This window comes from Manacus candei, unplaced genomic scaffold (genome assembly GCF_025592945.1).
Source record: "Manacus candei isolate 608988 ecotype Guabito, Panama unplaced genomic scaffold, ASM2559294v1 h1tg000049l, whole genome shotgun sequence".
In the NCBI taxonomy this organism is placed as follows: Eukaryota; Metazoa; Chordata; class Aves; order Passeriformes; family Pipridae; genus Manacus; species Manacus candei.
The window spans coordinates 10,033,948-10,054,674 of NW_026138097.1; the positions used below are offsets into that span (position 1 = coordinate 10,033,948).

General features: G+C 37.4%; 1 protein-coding gene across 1 annotated transcript in view; it reads right to left on the minus strand.

The window, feature by feature from the left end:
• CDKAL1 (CDK5 regulatory subunit associated protein 1 like 1) overlaps positions 1-20,727 on the minus strand; it is a 406,851-nt gene that overhangs the window by 328,579 nt on the left and 57,545 nt on the right. The window contains exon 5 of the mRNA XM_051799198.1: positions 8,332-8,416. Coding sequence (XP_051655158.1) covers positions 8,332-8,416 — 85 coding nt within the window. The remainder of the gene's footprint in view (positions 1-8,331; positions 8,417-20,727) is intronic.

Here is a 20,727-nt window from a genome sequence, read left to right on the forward strand (position 1 = left end):
AGAACTCCTCTTCATACTACTGAACCATACCCTTTTATCACTCTACTATTCAGCATATATTCTGATATAAGCTCAAAAGAGCAAGGGGGAAAAAATCAACCAAACAAAACCAACAAAACATGCCAAAGCCTTTTTCATGCCCTATGACTGTACTTTCTGGACAGATGCAAACCAATCCAAGCAGAGCTCTGTCCTGATCCTATCCCATGTCATTTCAATGGACCTCAATTAATATTATATCCTCTCTCAGTAATGCTATTACATATTTGAGGCAAATCTAAAACCTCTTAGTCTCTCCTGCACTCTTTAATGCTGGAGCAAGTAATTCAGTTACCTCCCACGAGAAGGAAAAAATAAATTCCCCAACAGATGGGAGATAAATGTCACATAGCAGAAGCAGCAAGAACTCCAACTGCGCATCACCAAATTAATTGCAATACAGAAAGTTCAGCTTCAGTAGTCCACTAGTGGCCACAGTCTGAATGGTTAGTCACAGATATTGTTCCAAGGAAATAAAAGTATACGTAGCCTACCGCTTGAAGTCATAAAACCCCCACACTACAATGTCTCAGGCTGCTGCTGTTTCCAGCAGTTGTCCACTGTCTCACCACAGTGTGAACCACAAGCTCTTAAGGAATCATCACCACCTCTTTGCTTTTGCAAACCCCATAGAAGCAAATTCCACCTGCAGCCATGCCAACTTACAAACTGTTAATTTTCTAATTCTATTCACGTTCCTTAAATTCATATACACACTGGTGGATTTTATTCTTTTGCACACCATAACCTAAACTAGACTTTTTAAATCTTTATTTAGTAGCCTACTTTTTGAATCATGAACAGAAAACACTCCAACAGACTAAGGACAAACTAGAGGTTAAGCTGCTAATCTGAAGTGTGAGTTTAATCAAGTGAGGAACTTTAACCAATGCCTAAGAAATTTACCACTACTGTATTCAGAATGAGGCCTCCTTCGGTGATGAGAAATCATTGTCCTCATCCTGCTAAAATAGGTGAAACATTTTCAAATAGGTTTCAGTATGCTTTTCATGCATATGCCCGTAACAGGAAAGCAAGCACAGTTTTGCTCAAATTTCTCTCATCCCTCAAAAAGCCTCTTCTCTAGAGCCTTTGATTACTTAACAAAACAAACCTGAAACTTCTGGCCCAAAACAGTGCCTCCATCTTCCTGATGGTTTCTACTGTACCTGACCCTGGTCTGGGCAAACAGAGGGTCACCTGAGAGGGTCATTCACTAAGAGCCCAACAGGACACCACATCCCCAAAGCAAGCAAATGGCAGAACAGCATGAGAAACACTAAGAAAGCCTCATACTTACTTTTGCTAATTTGATTAACTCTGTTTGGAGAGTTTTCCTAAAATGATGCAATTTGACCAAGTCTTAGAGAAGGGGAAAGAAAAACTGTTTTGTCTTTCATCTAAAGATAACATCAGCAATGCAGTCTGAGGAGAATTAGATACCCTTTTCAGTGTTGCTCATTTTCTTAAAATAGGTTTCAGATGGTTATACATGCATGAAAGTTCTTGTTCTAAAATGCTGAATAAAGACCAAGTGACAGGACTCAAAGGAATGGCATGAAGCTGTGTCTGAAGAACTTTCGGTTGGATATTAGGAAAAGGTACTTAGGGGGTAGTTGGACACTGGAACAGGCTCCCCAGGAAAGTGGCAATAGCACCAAGCCTGACAGAGTTTAAGAAGCGTTTGGACAACACTTTCAGGCACATCATGTGATTCTGTCCTGTGCAGGAAAGAAGCTGGACTTCAATGATCCTTGTGGGACTGTTCCAGTTCTGGATATTCTATGATAGCTGTGTCCTCATTTTCGTTGGCAAGGAGAAAGGTGAAAGAGTTACTCCATGAACTACCAGGGGAGCTATACTTTCCAAATCAGAAGTCTTCCTTGTTTACCTACATCACTAATGTGTAATGGTTGACTGCATTTGTTTGCAAAGAGAAGTGTATCTTGTATGTTTAGTAATGAAACTAACTGATTTTCAGTGTCTGTAAACACTACTTGTAAAGCATCAGTGCTCCTGGAGCCTGCATAGCTGGGGACCCGTAACTACAATCCCATCAAAAAGTTCAAATATAGATATATGAAGTCAAGAAACAGAGTTGGTCTCTCACATTCTGGTAATATTTTCTTCTCTAAAATGGTGATCAAATGTACATCAGTCCTTAATGATCAGTCTCAACACATAGAGTATCTAAAAGCTAATTAGTCCATTAAAGCATCTGAGGTTTAATAAGCACTGTGCTATCTAACCTCTTAAAGCATCAATATCATGGAGTACTTAGAGCAGTCCCAAATGTGTTCTTCTCAGAGCAGAAAAGATTCCCAGAATAGCATTTAGAAGTTGATTTTAACAGGCGCTGTTCTTGTACTTTTTTTTTTAACCTTTTAAAATATTAAACTAAAGTGCACACAGGTTTATAACCCAGGCTTTTTCAAATCCCTGCAAAACGTGGCCATGTAACATGTGCAATCACAAGCAGTCCATAACCCTTTTATTTCTTAAACACTATGCAATGGAAAGCACTCAGTTCTATATGGTGTGCCTTTTCTCTGCATTTTGTAACATCACGTCAATCAGCTTTTAACTTTCTCTTTTACAGCAGAGGTGAGTGCAAGAAAAAGAATGCACTCAAATGCAGAAAAAAATCTTCCACTAACAAATATCATTTAAATCACAGAATCCTTCACCAACAGCTATGTCTTCCATCAACTTAAGACACTAAAAGCATGGATGACAATATTCAGTAAGTTTAAAAAGAACAAAAAATGCTTACCAGGCCGATAAGTTTTTAAATGAAGACTTCCAGCTCAATAACATTCTTGTTCTAATCTTATAAAATCCTTCTGCAGCATTTGGAAGCCAGAGATCATTTGGGGCCAGCTAGGCTCCTTCGTAAAGCTCAACCAATTACATAAGTGAAACTGGTATTGCTTAAGCTGAGAATTGCTAACTAGTAGAATGAACATAAAAATGAAATTGATTGTTTTGAAATACGGATGAGCACAGCTATACAATAAAATAAATCTCAAATGCTCAAGTAGAAAATCTTTTTATAATTTTTGCCAGAAAAATACTGCAGCTCAAAAGAACAAACACATGAGAAGTATTCAGTGTTTTTAACTAATTAATCTGTACACATTATATCAAAGATTAGAATGCCTTCTAAAAAAAAATTTATATCTTTATAAAACAGAATGAGCTATAATACACTATAAGACTAATTTTAAAACTAATTTTGGTTAATAGTGTGTGATTACGGAGATCTTTACAGATCTCTGATGACTGTAAACATGCCAATGTTGTAGCTAAATCTATCCCAATCAAAGTTTTGATGAAGCAACTGCATCAGTCACATAGGTTTCTCTGGTTGTTCTTAGGAAAGAACTGCAATTTAAAATTCTAGTTAACAGATTTACAGCCTCCACTCAAAACTAAGTAACTCCTGTTATCTGGGGAAGAAGTTCCTCTTGCACAGTGAGTATAGCATATATCTTGAATACAAGCATTTCATCAATCTGTAAGCCCAGCAAAATGGTAAGATTTTCATCAACATTATCTGAATTAGTTTAGAGGTTCTGAGCAAGAAGTATTATTGGCAACACTTTTCAAAAAAAACCAAACCAAACGAAAAAAACCAATTGCCAAGCTTCTTCCCACTCAGCAAAGTTTGTTCTGCAGGCATTTTTACTTTGGAGAATCCAGATCTTCCTCACATTTTCTTCAATACAAGACGAACAGAAAACAGCAATGCCCCTAGCTACAGTTCTCACTACTGCCCTGCTACCTTAAGTACTCTGACACAAACACCAAAAGTCACGGTAATACACTATTTCTGTGAAATGCAATGAACAGTCAGGCTCTGACATTCATCTCAGAAACCTGCACTCAGCAGAAGTCATCTTCTTATGCTAACAGGATCTATGAAATAAAGAGTTTTGAAATACTTATGTTTCGTCTTCCAGAGGTATTTCACAGCTTAAACTTTACTGCGTGAACAATATAAACAAGTGTAAATCACAGTCTACTTCTACACTGGAAATGTATTAGTAAAAGCAAGTGTTAACACTGCACAGTGTACAATTTTTGGTTTTGCTCAACTTGCAAAATGTATCATATAAACATACAGAAATGTTAAAAAAAAAAAAACAAAAACAAAAAACCTTCTTCCAGGGTTATTTTCACTTGCAAAGATGTCAAGCAGCAGAAAATTACTCTTATCTCTGAAAAAGCTTTTGTACTTAAAGAATAAGTTAAAGAATAATTTCCTTCCACAATTGCATTTGGTGAAGAGAAATTTTGCTGCATCCAAAGGCAGTCATGTCTTTTACCCTTCAATTTAATGCACTGAGAGCCTTAAACAACTTGCATAGTCTGCAATCATTGTCCTCTTAAACTAACATTTCAACAAATTCTACAGGTTTTGATGCTCCTTCTAGCATTAAAGTGAGATCCCATACATAGTGTTTGAAGCAAGGACAGAATGGAAGTCACACGGTGTTACTGCAGTGCTAAAAGCCTTCACATCTGTCACAACTCATAGTTATCAGAAAGAAAAGGGTTGAGTACACACTGAAGAGTCCCTTAAATGAATGAAGCAACAAATACATCACAGAACACTGTTAATGTTAATTATATATAGTGACAAAGATGCTCACAGTGGTCAGATTTATTCTATACCATGAGACAGGTCACGAACTCCTCAACAGCATAACCACATTACACCTCCCGGACGACCTCATTCTTGCTATTTTGATAAGAGAGACCTCGGAATCCTATCCATAATACTTCAACCAGCAGGAAACCTCCCTAAGGAAAAGCCTATGTCCCTGAACACATGAGTAACTCACACCAGCTCTCAGGAACGGATCAAGCAGGGGGAAGATGGCTAGCTAGAAACACACAACAATCTCTGAATTTTCAGAGGTTATTGGGAAAAGTGAGTTACATATCCAAGATGTTACAGTCAAGAAAGAGTATTAGAGCATGAAACTGGAGAGCAAAATAACTGTATTTTAAAGGAAGTGAGCTCACGTAGAACATGCTTTTCTGATTAATTCTCTTCAAGTAGCCTTAAAAGATTTACTGTGGTTTACAGAAGTTAAGATTAGTAACTTACCTCTTGAATGTTTACTGTTACTGCTGCTAACAGCTAAGTTTTAAGAAAGTTATATTTGAATAGAATAAAAATTATAGCAGAAAATGCTATTAAATATTTAATGTCAACCATCACGTTGAGTTTTTCATCAACTCCCTGGAACTGCAACCATTCACAGATACTTAGGACTCTAAGAAACAGGCCAGGGTAAAGAGGTATGTTCTGTGGCATGCTACCCCTGACATGGGAACCCACCACCTTAGCAGGAGTTTAATGCCACTAGAGAAAAAATTACCAGACGTATTCAACACTCCTGGAACTTTCCAAAGGCTGGTAATTCCCTGGAATGGCCAGCAACTACTCTACTAAAGACAATAAGTATATTCATTACCAACCAAAATACAAGCCATGATTATTATTTTTTAAACTCCACCTACATAATTATAATACTGAGAATTCTTTATTGCCACTGCCTACCTCTACTTTAATCTTGTTTCATGACTAGCCAACTGAGAATAAAATCTGCATAGGAAAAGTTCTCAATTCCCATCATAAGTTAATGGTCTTTAAGCAGCTCTTTGCTCTCCATAACATCACCCTTGCTCAGCAGCTTCTACTTTATTGATATTGAAGGGCAGCAGACCACTCCTTAACAGCTACATAAAAAAAAAATAAAGCATGAAGATTATACTGTCAGTTGGCTTGTATCAACTATATACACATCTGCAAAGGTTCAGAGAGTTTTGAAGTAGTTTTGGTTCATTTTTATAAGAAAATCAGATCAAAAAAGGTGGAATCTACAGGCTTTGTTGGGTTCTGGCACATCCTTTGGCACATGGTATTAGTGAGGGATCAGCTTTTCAGACAGTCATTCTTCAACCACCAGTGTAAATATGCTACCACTGGTTTCAATCAGTGCATTTTAAAGTCATATATGCAAGGAAAGTAACTGTTGCAGAGGGTAGAGAATAAACAAACCTGAAATACTTTTCCCACATGACATTCATAATGCTATATAACACTTTCAGTCTGAATTTTTTTTTAATTTTAAAGAAGAATTTTCCTGTGCTGAGTATTAATTTTTCCACTCAAAGTATGTTTGCTTTGACAACACACACTAAATGTTTATTTTGTTACTGAAGCGAGAAAAACAAAGATCTCCATAGCTACCAACAAGCTGCTATGATAGGATATAATGGCAGCTCACTCTGTATCACCCAAACTTCATTCATTGGGTTTGTTTCTGTAACAAATTAAGAGGTATTTGGGTGAATTTGTGTTCTTTAGAGATACAAGCTTTCCTCATTATTGTAAAACCCAAATACACTAGTATTGCATTTTTCTGGGATGAAGGATGTTTAATCTTTCAGTTGCAAGTCCCGCAAATGCGCACCCACATATGGTTCTCTCCTCTCTATTTAATGCACCTTATTGAAAATTAATATTTAATGCACATTATTGAAAATAACAACAAAAGTTGTCATTCTTCACAGCTGGGAACTAACAGGATCTGAGAGTAGAGAATGAACAATGCATGCTACTGGAAAGGAGTGAGTATATGGAGAAGTAAGGATAAAGAGGAATAAACCCAGGCTACAAATAACACCAGGTTCATTAACAGAGCAGCAACAGAAACATGAAGTTCAAAGGAATATTTTTGGTCATTTGCTTTCAGTTAAGCCCTCTTTCTTAACCAGCTCCATTCTACTGGCTAGGACACACACCGTACCACATCAATTCTGGCACAGCATTAGTAAAATCCAAAGATGGCCACAACTGAACTGGAAACGATCTTGTCATCAGTTCTGTTGGCCAACACACACTAACTGCTGGAAGTGTTCTGGGAATAGCTTGCCCTTTTTTTTTTTCTTTTGGCAATGGCGAAAAAAGGCAAAAAGCCATTCTGGTCACCAAGTGCAACACCAGCAGCGAGGAAGTGAAGCTCTCTGAGGGGTGGAGGGAGTTTCTGTTGTGCCACCAACTGCAGGCAAACAGTTTCTGTTCCGGGTTACAGCCCTGGGACACTGTTAGTAACTCCGACACTGCAAGCAGGTAGCTTATATCCAGCTTCTCTCTCTCCTCTCCCTTCCTGAGAACTATGTTTTTCTCACCAAAATGGCTTTCAGCAAACAGTCCATCTGCAGAGTGTACCACACTAAACAAATGACTGCACAAAAAGCCATTTTATCTTGTAGATAAAATCTACAAGAAACATATCACAATGTTTCTTTATACTGGGCAATGACAGCTGTATGGGTACGGGTTTTCCAGTTGCCCTCATCACAACTATACACCTGTGGAAATCAGAAGCAGCACTTGCTACCATGTCATCTTCTTCAACGTCATTGGAATGGTACTGAGAAATAAAACACATTCTTCACAAGACTTCTATTATAAGCTAATCAATTAATCTTTCAAGAAACTGTATAGTGAAATAGATAGTTTTAAGCATGCACCTGACACCTTTTTCACAGAATCACAGAATTGTTAGGGTTGGAAGGGATCTCTGGACATCTAGTCCAAACCCCCCACTAAGGCAGGGTCACCTAGAGCAGGTTACACTGGAACACGTCCAGGTGAGTTCTGAATGTTTCCAGAAAGGAGACTCCATGACCTCCCTGGGCAGCCTGTTCCAGTGCTCTGCCACCCTCAATGTAAAGAAGTTCTTCCTCACATTGAAGTAGAACTTCTTGTGGTTTAGTTTATGGCCATTGCTCCTCCTCCTGTCACTGGACACCACTAAATAAAAGGTCCCAATTACACAAAATTTAGTTAGAGGAAAAAAGAAACAACCTAAACATTCACATATTTTTTAAAAAAAACAAACAAACCCCAAAACCAAACAAACAACAAATCAAACAAAAACTAAAAACACAAACAAACCAAAACCAAAAAACTAAGTCAACTCTTCAAAAGAGTATTACAACATTGTCTTGAAAAGTGATATAGAAGCCCCTATCTAAACAGATCAGCAGTTCTCCTAAATATAAGTGTAGTGATAATCACGAGTTATAGCTAATTAAAAAAAAAATCCACTGCACCCTAAAAATCCATTCTAGAGAACTCACCATTGTAACAGTCAAACTCGGCATACTTCCTGCTCTAAAACACAAAATTACTTCTAGATTGAAAGTATGAAACTTTAAGACATGCAATATTCATTGATTGCTAAGTACCTTTGTAAGGAAACAACTTACTTGATTGAGTTTCTGAAGTGGTCCTCGGCAGGATTTTTTACTGTACAACTGTTCAACAACCACAGATCTGCTTCAGCAGAGTTGTCTAGAAAACAGAAAGAAACAAACCTCTGTTAAGAATTATCCAACCCGCCAACTCCTAATTTATATCACATTAAAAAAAAAAAATCAAACTAAGTCATTTAATAAGTTGACTACTTGCAAGATTATATTCAATCACATTCTTGGAAGAGATTTTTTGCTTGTTCATTGTTTTGTGTTTTAGGGTGAAAAAAGGTCTTTCCATTTCCATCAATTTTTTATTTTTTTTTTTTTGCAAATGGCAAATGAATCATTATCTCATTTACCAGTTGACATACCACTAGGCTGCACATCATGGAAAACAAAGTCAAGAAAAATGGTCACTACTCCCAGAAATGCATACTCCCCAGAAAGATCTCACTTACACAAAGGTAGAATTTAGTAGTCGACAAAAGAAACAAATGAGAATTCAGAAAACATGAACCTCTACTAACGAGAAAAGTCAACATAGCCAGTTTTGAAAGAAACATGCATATTTCTAGTTTTGATTATATCTTAGTTATGGTATAATTATAGTCCAGCAATTTTCAGCCTATTGATATCTAAACGCATTCACAGAAATGAATCTCAGAATTATCATCAGAAACACATATATGAACTCTAATCCTGTAAAATATGACTTATAATATAGCATTACTAGCATAGTTATTTTTCTTGTGTAGTTAGACCTTCTTTTTTCAAAAGAATAATCTATCTCAAATAGTTTAGTGCTCTAGCATTCATCAGAATAGCTTGTATCAGTCTGGATAAGTAAACACATGTCATTCTTATTACTATTCAGTACATTGAGCATTGAAGTATTGACTGAGGTATCTTTAAATAACATAAGCCAGTGAGCAATGAATAGAGGTAAACCATCACTTTTAGGATGCCTTATTTAACTTTATTACTGCTAAACCTGAAGAAAGCTTGCAAAGATTTAAGCATGTTTACATATGCAGTCATCGTGACTATATCCATACAGGCACAAATATCCTTTTCTTCCATACACATAACTAGATGCTGAAAGTGAAAAAGCTTTCTCCCTCATTGACATTTTCTTCAAAGAAATGATCATTTTCAATTAACTATTGGTCAAAACCTATGAAGCAGGTAAATTGAAAATAATACTTAAAATGCAACTGATACTTATGTTAAATAAGAGAAGACATTCACAAGGTTTCTAATCACTGACAACTGAGATTGCACCATGAACTTGGCTCAAACACTGGCCTCCTCTATGACAAGGAAAGGCCACAAAGGAGTCATCAAAACAACATTCAGACCTTTGGCTACTTTAAACAAAACCAATATACCAAATCTGACACTGTCAGGTTGGGAAAGAGGACCAAGCTCAATTTTAGTCTACACAAGTCAAAACAAAAATGGAATAAGACAAAGAATCTCTCCTCCAATGAAGGTTGCATGAAAACAACATTTTCAGACTAGTGAACAGACTAATTTAGTGTTAGACAGATAATAAGAGGTATAAAAAATCAACTGGGAATGATGTACAGAAAAGCAAAGAAACATACAGTTTCAAAGTCAGAAAAAGAGTGAACTCTTGGCCTAGTCAGAAGCACCAAGTATGAAAACAAACACATTTTAAAAAGTTTTCCAATAACACTGCCAAAACTTTGTATTTCTTATTCTTTTCAGCAGCATAAAATGTTTATTAATCCAGCCCCACACCCATAACACACCCACCTGAGAATTAGGGATGGGACACACACAAACACTAAACAGTAAGAGGCCAACATTTAAGTGAGACATTGCATTTAAGAGACAAGAGTTTCAGTAGCACTCAGACACCACTGTAGAACACAACAATTTTCAAGAGATGTCTTTATTCAGAGGAGAGATGCCTTAATGCAATGTACACCAGTTCTAGGCTTGGTTTCAGTTCCTCCTTGGTCTTCAGGTGTGCAGACAGAGGCAGCCTCACGGTGACAATACTTCTCCCTTAAAGCCAAACCTCTCTCTTCAAAACAGCATTGGAAAAATGAACACATTTAAGTTTGGAAAAACCTTTTATCCTAAGCCAACGGGAATCATTTCATACAGCAGTTTGGTTTCCAGGCTATTAATATATTGGCTCTTTGATTCGGAGGCACAACTGCAGTGCTTCCAGATACTTTACACATGTAAAAAATTCTCCCAAATACATGTAAATTGATTCCTTCACAGGTTTCCCCCTCTGAAGAACAGAAGATGCAGAGCAAAGGCTTTTGCAGAATAGAATCTTCTGAGCGGTTTGGGGAAAAGGAGTCTCATTCATGTATACATCTAAAAATAATTTAAGAAAAATCAAGTGTAGCAGAGGTTTTTCCTCTCCTTATGGCAACATTGTTATTTTATCATATTTAGCTGTTCTATTTCTCTATTTATTTTCAGATCTTTTTTTCCTAGTTAAGTCCACTCTCTCTCATACAAGTTTTGATTATGCATATATAAATCTATAGACACACACTTATCAGTTATATGAATTTATTAATAAGAGATCATACTACAACTCTTCAAAATGATAGTTGAATTATTTAAGTTCTTTACTGCCCTGTTCATACATAAAATAATTACATGCACCAGTGTAAATTCATCATGATCTACCGTATTTTCTCAAGAAAATTTCAGTATTTAAAAAAAAAAAATTACCAAGAGAGCCTTTTTGTATCAGGTTGCAGGAAGATATGCACATTTACAACATTGCAGGAAAAACTTGTCAGTGGTCACATTTTGCTTTGCAAGGCCTTAATGGATGTGCAGAAACAAACACAGACCAAAGCAGCAGACAGGAGATGGCATGTACAAACAAGATCTATGGACTTCATAATTACTAAATATTAAGCAACACCCCGGGCAATGTTTCTTTATTCAGGGCAGGGGGACTGGAGCAACCAGTTACATGTATATGTACCTATATATATGTATATTAATCAGTGCTCTTACATGAGTAGTTGCTAGTGTTCAGTGCTGTGCCTAAAGAAAGAGCAAAACAGCTCTGAGAAATAAGCTCAAGCTTCCAAATGCAAGCCTACACAGGCAGGGGCAGACAGACCTGAGGTCTCTGTGTTTATACTCCAGGCAGACAGATGAAGTATTTAGGTCTGGATGGAAAGCAACACATGAATGTAGTGCTGCATCTACTAAGGTAGCCCATGTATCCTCCCTTAGAAGTCTCCACCTGCCACCTTTTCCAACTCCAGCCTCCACCTCCCATCTTTTCCAACTCCAGCCTCCATCTTCTAAGGTTACAGTGAAGCCTGGATTCATTCACTCAGCAGGTTGATGCCCATCGACCTCAGAAACCTCCATTAGACCATAATGTTTTGGAGAAAACTCAAAAATTTCAGTGAACACAGTCCTGTGTTTGGGAGCTCACACAGATATGACTGAAGAGGACAAGGCACTGAATATGATATAGGTACATATGTCCTGCAACAAGCTTCTCAAAGGGGATCTTCTTTCTTCAACTTATTTTTGCCATATATTCAGCCTAACAATACTTTTAAAGTATGATATTTTGCTGCTGACCCTTTTTGTATGAGATACAGTTTCCTGTATGCCAAGACATTTTAGAAAAATAAAAAAGCAATGTCAAATTAGCATTGTATTAAATGCTCAAAAACACAACCCAAAACCATGGCCTTTTTGCATTGTGACATCTTTTCCATAAAAGAAAGGCTACACTGGAAGTAAACCACAAAGTCTATCATACTCTGCAAAACAACATAGAGTACAAAGAAACCTAAAGGTCATGGAAACTTCTGAACACTTAACTTAATTGGGCAGCTCTGGAAAACATGAATTGGCTGCATTATGCAATACTAAGATGATAAATTGGCAAGAGTCTGAAACATCAGTATACCTACAGAGGAAAACAATATTTACAATTCTTTTCTAACTAGCAGTTTGGGGCTTGTTATCATTATAGAAATCATAAATCAGCAGAATTTCTTAAGGAGACTGTAGTAACACTATCAGTTGAAAATTAAACAACTGACTTGGTTTTGCCCTGGTGTTTTAGACTTTTTTTCTTTCAAGTCTTTTTCCAAAACTTTGTTTTCTTCCAGTCTCCCCCAAAACCACATCTCCTTGAATAATCAAAACACACACAGAGCAAAAACGTAGAAGAAAAACTGCTAGTGAAGACCTAAAAGAACAGCCCTTTACTTTCTTCAGCACATCACTCCCCTCTGCACTGAAACTGCTACCAGATCTGCTCAGCACTGTTCGCTCAAAAAACATGACTCATAATTTGTATGACATCCTTTTAAATACTGTGCATCAATCTGAGTGACTGCAGTTTGAAAGAAGATCTTTCTCTGTAATCACTGAAGGCTCTTCCAGGCCTTTTCCTCCAGCTGTCCTTATCCTATTCTTAATCTCTCTGTGAGTCTTCCTTCTTACCCTTTCTGACTTTCCTCTACTTCTAACTCTCTTACATAACAAATATACCTTCAGCTTCTCTGTTTCCATATGCTGCATTCTAGCCTCTGTTCCCATTTATGGACCTCTTCATTAACACTTAGTCCTGTGCATTCTTACTTCCAGAACAGCTCTGCTCCCTTCCCTTGACCCCCTGCTTGGCATTTTATCCTCTGGAGCCAGACGCAGTAACACCCAAGTTACATATCTGGAACATGTGCTCACAACTGGACTCCATGGGAATCATCTGTCCCCAAAAGACACAAATATCTAAGCGTGAGGACATCTCATAACCAGTTACAAAAGTCATCCAGCATCTTGACTGGAACAAAGTTACCAAACTAATTCTTTTCTTTCAACATCCCTGTGTCACAGAAACCCACTCTTACTTAAATTAAGTTACTGAAATTAGATGCTGGTTAATTTAATGATTTCTTGGACCACTGGGTATTGAGAGACTTCCACAAGTATTGGGAAAGAATCTCCTCATAAATACTAGTTCAAAAGTGCTGTGAATCATCAGTGCAGGAGGAAGGTACATTGTCCTCTGGGGACATGGAGTTTGGTTATTTGTTTGTAGACAATAGGCTTTGCTCCTCAGAATAAAAATCACACAATAAGGTTGAATAGAACAAGATAAAGTTGAGGTGGTTTTTTTTATTTCCAGACTTTCTCATGGTACACAAAATACTTAGTTACCATTTGTTAGTTCTCAATATTTTGTACCAGATATGGTTAACTACCAACTTTTCTATAACTTATCATATAGAAAAGATTCCAAGCAAACAAGCACTTCCCCTATATCTGCACTCTCAAAAGCAACTACAAATTAAAACCACAAGTTATCATGAGTTTTCAGTTGGTACTTGTTTGAAATATCAGAGACACATTATCATTTCCCACCTCTGAAGACCTACCATGCATTTGTCAATGATACAAAACACTCAAATGCATGCTGAAAATACTAACTTTGCAGATTGCAAATGGCTTTCAAAACAGTCCCACTCATCAGCAGTATTAGGATGTAAAATATAAAAGGATCAACTTGCTTGAAACATGAATTCTGTTTTCTCATTAAATTTCTGGTCATAACAAATTACTTCATCCACAATTAATGAAAACACAATGACTTGGTTCACCCTGCAAATCTGTTATTTAAAGTTCAAAAAGAAAAGCAAGGCTGCTTATCAAATCAGGTAATGCAGACAGGCCTTCATTAAAAAAAAATAATTCTCCCATCATGTCTTTTGCCCTAATTTAAACTCCAAACATACAAACTTGCCATTTTTATTCTCAATTAACATTTCCATTACTGAGCTAGTTGTGCAAGTAAGCTTTTCTGTTTTCTCTTGTTTTCAAGAAATCAAGTATTATTGGTAAATTCATTCTTGAGCGGGCAGACATCTCAACAGTAGCTACTGGTGGACTAAAAACAGGTTTTATAGAGCCTTCCAGATTAGAATGCTGTGTCTGCTATCAAAGGACATTTCCCTCTGTCCAGCACCAAAACAGAGGTGCACAGGGACTGTCCACTAAACACATCAAATTAGTAGGAACTGAGCACATTTGAACATGTAAGATCTCCACTAAGGGGAGGATAGAAAAAAAACCCCACCCAATAATACATTATTTATTGGATTCAAAATGGGACATGTTAAATCCTTGCCTCTCTTCATTCCAGTATAACAGATAAATAACTCAATTTTATTTACTCATTAATACTTTCATGACAAAGTTTTATTTTAAAAAATACTGTTTTATTTCCAGTCACCTCTGAAAGCCCATTCCCAAAAAAAGAAGCATACTGTAACACACACCTCTCTTTTCAGCTGTTTGGGTGGCAGTGTGCAGCTACTGGTACTATCAGTTGACATCCATTCAATCTGTTCATGACCTGGAACCTTGCCTTATCATTCTCTCCAAGCAACAAATTCCTTCAAAATGTAGTAAGTTTGCAGCTGGAATTTACCAAGACCAGCAGAACAGCTTATGGCTTCCACTGCCATCACTAAAACTAAGGGCAACTTTGAGATCACTAAGCAGATGTCTTTTAACTAGAACTTGAAAAAACACAGTAGGAGAACACTTGAACAAACATTAATATATTTCTAAATAGCGTAGACAGGAGGATGCACATTAACAGAATCCTTCAGGCCTGGCATGGGTATGCTGTGTGGACACAGCACAGAAGAAGAAACACATGAAAGAACAACTTTAGCTTCAAAACATCAACCATGATAAGCTTTATTTTCCACTTCTACTGTGCAACCATCAGTACCACTTAGTCTTATTTATATTGGGATTTTGAAGTGAGTAATCCATTCTCTAAATACTTTTCATCTCTGCTCTAGACACAGCACAGGTTGCAGTCTGGGTCCGAGATGATCCTTGGAGTAAGCCACCTTTTTCTCCCACTTTCTACACACTTGTGTCACACTAGCAGGATACTCCAGCTAGACTCCTGCTTGGAGCAGCTCAGGGTCTGCACTGCATCACCCAGACACACAGAAGGCTTCAGCCCATCCACCCTTAGCAACACCTAAGATCCACAAAGTAACAAACAGGAGAATTAAGACTACTTCAATGGTTTAATGTTTTAACAATGTCAAGAATCCAATGACAGCATAACTTGCATTTCCACACCTTTTGCAATGTCCAGCTGATTTTTCTGCCTCTTTACCCAGCACAGACAACAGGAATTAACAAGTTTCTTTGCTCTTTTGTTCATCTTCTCTAACTCACTAAATTTTCCATGCATTAAGGCATCTCAGGGTACTTGAGGTTGTAAAACGATTTAGGTTTAAAAAGGCTAAACCTAGAAGTGTTTCTTTTTTAAAAGCACCAGGTAATTACGCTCTAAAACTGCAGTACCCATAGGGCATTTCAATAATTTCTCCCTTTAAATGGTGACTTTCCCAAGATCACAGCTACTTCCACATCTGCAGCCACTGAACAACTCATACTTCCAGTCAAGAAACAGACTGATCATTTCCACATCTTATCTGCTTGGTCAGAAAAAAACTCACATAGTTCAGTTACATCCATCTTCAACTTTGGGTACAGTTCTATGTGCCACAAACACCTGGAGTTTAGTCTACAGTCTACAGTTCAACTTGTCTGTCTGGGAGCTGTTTGACAAGACGTCTTAAAGGAAAGGTACTCCATTTACAAGTCCACAATCACGACCACGTTCTCAGTGAAGCTTATTCCAACTTGACATGAGCTTATGGGCTACCTTTTTCTCATGGTTCTTTGTCGATATAAAATAGATGAGTCAAAAATGCAGGCTGAATTTTAGCTCATTCCTTCAAAATAAAGACTTCAGTCCTTTGAGAAAAGTGGATCATACAACTATTGCTTGAACAAAACAAGACCTTAAAACAAGAGAGGATAATTCTCATTGCTAGGTAAGAGGTGTGTTGACAGAAAGTCAAAGCAATGTCTGTTCAGCACAGTAACACCTAATGTTAAGGTACCCAAATTATCTCAGGCAGCAGCAGATGCAGGTGCCATAGCATGGTGCTCTAAGGTGGGTATTTCATCTTGCTCTTGAGCACAAACATAATCTCAATGTGTTCCAAGAGTCACCTGCTCCTTTCAGTCCACTGAAGACTTAATGATCAGTGTATATATTTTCAATCTGCAAAGCAGTGATGAGTGATTTATCACACTCACAGGGAAAGCCCCACTATATTGAAAACAAGGTCAAGTAGCCTATTTCAGCCAGGCTACACTACAACAACACACAAATAACTCCAACTCATTCTGATGATTAACACGGGTAGAATTTGTTTTGTTGACAGAATTTGGAAAAATCCCAGAAACTCCTCCTCCTCTAAGTCTTAAGCCTGCTTGATCTTCCAGAAATAGCACACACAGTATGACTCAGTGCTTTTCTGTCCCTACATACAGCTTCATACGCAAAACACAAGTTATTCAAATGAGCAAATACAAACTGATGACTTCTATCTTAGTCACTTGCAATCCAAAGTCAACCATCAACAAAACGTCTTGCACAATACCCTGCAACTGAAGTTTCAAAACACACTGCAAATATTAAATTACTTACCTTCAACATCCTCATATTAAATATGCACCCAGACCTACACCAGCTCCTTTTCATCTTATAAATGGAGACATGTAGCTTCAGAATTTCCACAACTTGATCAAGCCACAAAGGATGTCTATGCAAACAAGGAAAGATCCTAGCCAAGTTGACCCTGACTTTAGGACTGTTCCTGAACACAAAGCCATTGCCCAGATTCATAAGCACAAGCTATTGCAGCCTACATCATTTAGAGGCTGGATCGGCAATATCCAGTAAATATCAAGTAAATTTCAAGGCAATCCCAAAACCCAACCCTCCAGTAATTTGGGTAGCATAGCAAATTAACAGAAACAGCAGATCAAACTGACTTCTTTCTATGGGACAAGGTAAAAAAAACCCAAAAAGAACCAAAAAACAAAAACCATTCCCTCTCCCAAAATAAAACACAACCCAAAGAGATTACGATGGTTCTAACTCCTCAGGTGTGCTCAAACACAACTCTTGCATATGTGTAACCAACTGTCTTAGAGCATCTACTGAAGTCTAACTACTGCCTTAGAAGGACGACAGATGATGTGTGAGCTCCAGAAGAATCTCTAGCTTTCTCAGAGCTCACTGAAAAACAACTGCATTCTCATTTTGGTACAAGACTTCAGAAATCTCTGCAGTCTCAAAATAAAGCTTGCTTAGTAAAAAAGATTAGGAGGATTCGACTGTTTTGCAGATCAGAGTTTCTCAATAATTGCTAAATTTTGAATGAAATTGACAATGTTGAGACCTGCAAGACACAAAATGCAAGTCAAAAATATTGTCTAAACTAATTATTGAAAATATCACATACTGTGTTGTTTAAGGTACAAAAAACCACTGCAGTCAAGCATAAGCAGATAACTTCATATGCCAATAACAAAGCCATAGGTGAACGAGAAATGAAAATTCTATGTTTTCCTGTATGATTCCATATGATTTTGCTATAAACAGCAATAAATACTTCAGAATAGAGAAAGATTGACTGGAACCTGCCCCAGGAATATAATTTTAATCTCCTTTACGTGTAACGCTCTGACAAGTCTCACTTATACAAATGCTTCAATCTGCAGAGGTAATTAAATGTTAATGGGTCTTGCTCACTATGTCTGTGGGGTAGAAAGAAAAAAATATAAATTGAGAGTTGGTTCAGTCCTATCATGCACCCAGGTACAACCTGCTGGGCTGGGCTAGGCACAGAAGACAGAAACCAAAGGCCTCTATAAAATGCAGTGGCATTACTCAAATTATTTATTTGGAAAAGCCTCTCACACTTCTAGCAGCTTTACTCTACAGATTTCTTACTTTTTCAGTACACCTAATTCTGTACAAGTTGGCTCATGGCACTGAAACTTTCACACTTCCACAACTTCCTAATCTCCATTCATTTCCACAACAGACAGGATTAGTGTTTTGCTGCAGTCTGCAAAATAAAGCCAAATTTTATTCCTATATGTGCTTCACAATCTTTTTTCCCTAAATTCTGTCTGCATTAAGTTGTACCTAGAAGCCATTTATTGATTTCAAATGCCTTGCTTCCACTTATTTCTCCTGATACCTAATGCCACAGGGAATACGGATTGAGGTTCTATCTATCACTTCTAAAAGAGCTAAAATATATAAGCTATTTGAGCCAGATATGTCTAAACACTTATTAAATTGTAGCTTCCGGCTATTTATTGACTTTCTCAGAACTACTTTCACACCTCATCTATTTGCTACTTTATCAGTTTTCTGAAAACCAGGAGATATGAGCTTAAAGGTACCATACCCAGCAGCCAGATAAGCCTTTGCTGTGGTTAATTCCCAGCCATCTTCCCCAGTTCAGATTATCAGCAGAATTTAGTGCTTGTGAAAGCTCCAGACTGAGCACAGCAGAAATTAAAGCTCACTCTTTACACACACAACCAATAAATGCAGCACAGCAACCAGCTTTTTCTCAAAATCCCACCAACAGGTCTGAATTATGCTTCATCTAGAAACATTTAGGACGAAGTAGCAGATCTACTTCTCTGCCCATTTATTCAGAATAGTAAGGAACTCTATTCATGGGAGAAGAGAAAAATAAAGATGCACTGGGAAAGAAAAACAAAGACAGAGCATAGGCAGGTGTGCAACTGTCCCAGTCCCTCCTGCTCTTTCTCCATGCCCTGACTCATACTGAGCAGACACAACAGCCCATGTAGCTACTACAAAGCAGTTCCTCAAAGAGGTTGGATATTTCTGTACCAATACAGAGATACCCATTACGGCCTCACATGTGATTTCTACATCCTGTCTCTTCTCAGTCTTGACTTCAGGTTTATTATCCTTGTTATAGAGATAGTCTTCTTATGTTCCTGTCATTTGTACAAAAAGACACACAGAAAATATTCTTCCAGTACTAATAAGGCTGCATGCAATAAGATAAGCCTATTTTGAAACTTTCAGCATCACTTAAAAGTTCCAAAAGTTACGACATGCCAGTTTGGCATAGAAAATTGTGGCTTTATGGCCTCAGTGGTCCAATTTCATCAAGCACAAACCAGTCAAACACTAGTTTGAGGCATGTATTATTCGATGTAACAGCAGCTCCTAAAAATAAAAAGGAGATCATTTCAACAAACAAGGTGGGTGAAGAGCCATTTTTCCCATCTTATTTGGAAGCAACATCTCCAGATTTCAAGCAGCGTCACAAGGAGTGATGCTGGTGTAACACATTTCAGAGTGTATAGTGCTGTCTAGCAGTTCTCCATTTCCTTCAAGGAAAAGGAAGAAAATTTACTGGAAGAGTTCCACAAGCCAATGGCATAAGGAGTCAAAGTTTTTTTGGTCATTACCTTCTTCCTGCCCCAGATTCCACACTGGGAGTATCTTCCTTTGCCTGGACCTCTGTCTTTCAGACTTTGAAGACAAAGTAAAACATAACAACAGAAAACTCTACATTTCATCGCACAGTTCAAAGTAACCAAGATAGTTCAGAAGCCATTTTCACCTTTCTCCTTTTAAAAGACTGGAGATACTTCACTTCCTTCCTTGTAAGACTTCAAGGCTTGCAGTTATCCACAATTTATTTTACATTTTCTATTGTGAGAGGGATCTTCATGCAAACTCCTCTTTTTTCCATGTCAATGGCTTAAGCTTAATCTGGCATCTCCTATGATCACTATCTGTCTTTGTATATTTATATCTTATGACTTCACCCTCTTCACAGCTGTTTTCATTTAGCACATGTTCTCTAATTTACCTGTTCTTTGGTTTCAAAGATGAATTTTAAAAAATAGCATATCAAGTTCCTACAAGTCACATAACCCAACCCACTCTGGCACATTACCCACTCAACCACTTGATACTGACATTTTTAGAGAGTTTTTGGTGAACTCTAGTGGTAAAGCTTAAAAAAAATAGTCACAAACCAGAAGCAAACAACTCTCTTTTTGATACTTTTAATATACAGAAGTAAAAATGCTTACAAACAAAACCACTCTTGGCTAAAGAGTAATGATTAATTTCAGTAGAAGACATTAGCTGTTTCTCTTACCACACCTTTGGTCTTTTCAACACTTCTGAACAGCAAAGCCCAAGAAAAATTAATAAAACATTGCTAGATATAAGGGGAAGTGGTAACAGCAGCAAGAGTACACCAGGAGGTGTAAGTAGGTCCATGACTACACGGAAAGCTAGACTACCTACCTTCAGTCCATAAAAGTTACTGGTTTGCAACCAGTGGTATTAGTTTATAACTAGTTTTTATTTATTTCATCTGGCCTTGAAACCATAGCTCTGAGAAAAGCGTATAACCTGTAAGTGCATTAACAAACCTCTTTAGGTAAGGAAAATAAAAACATCTGTGAGTG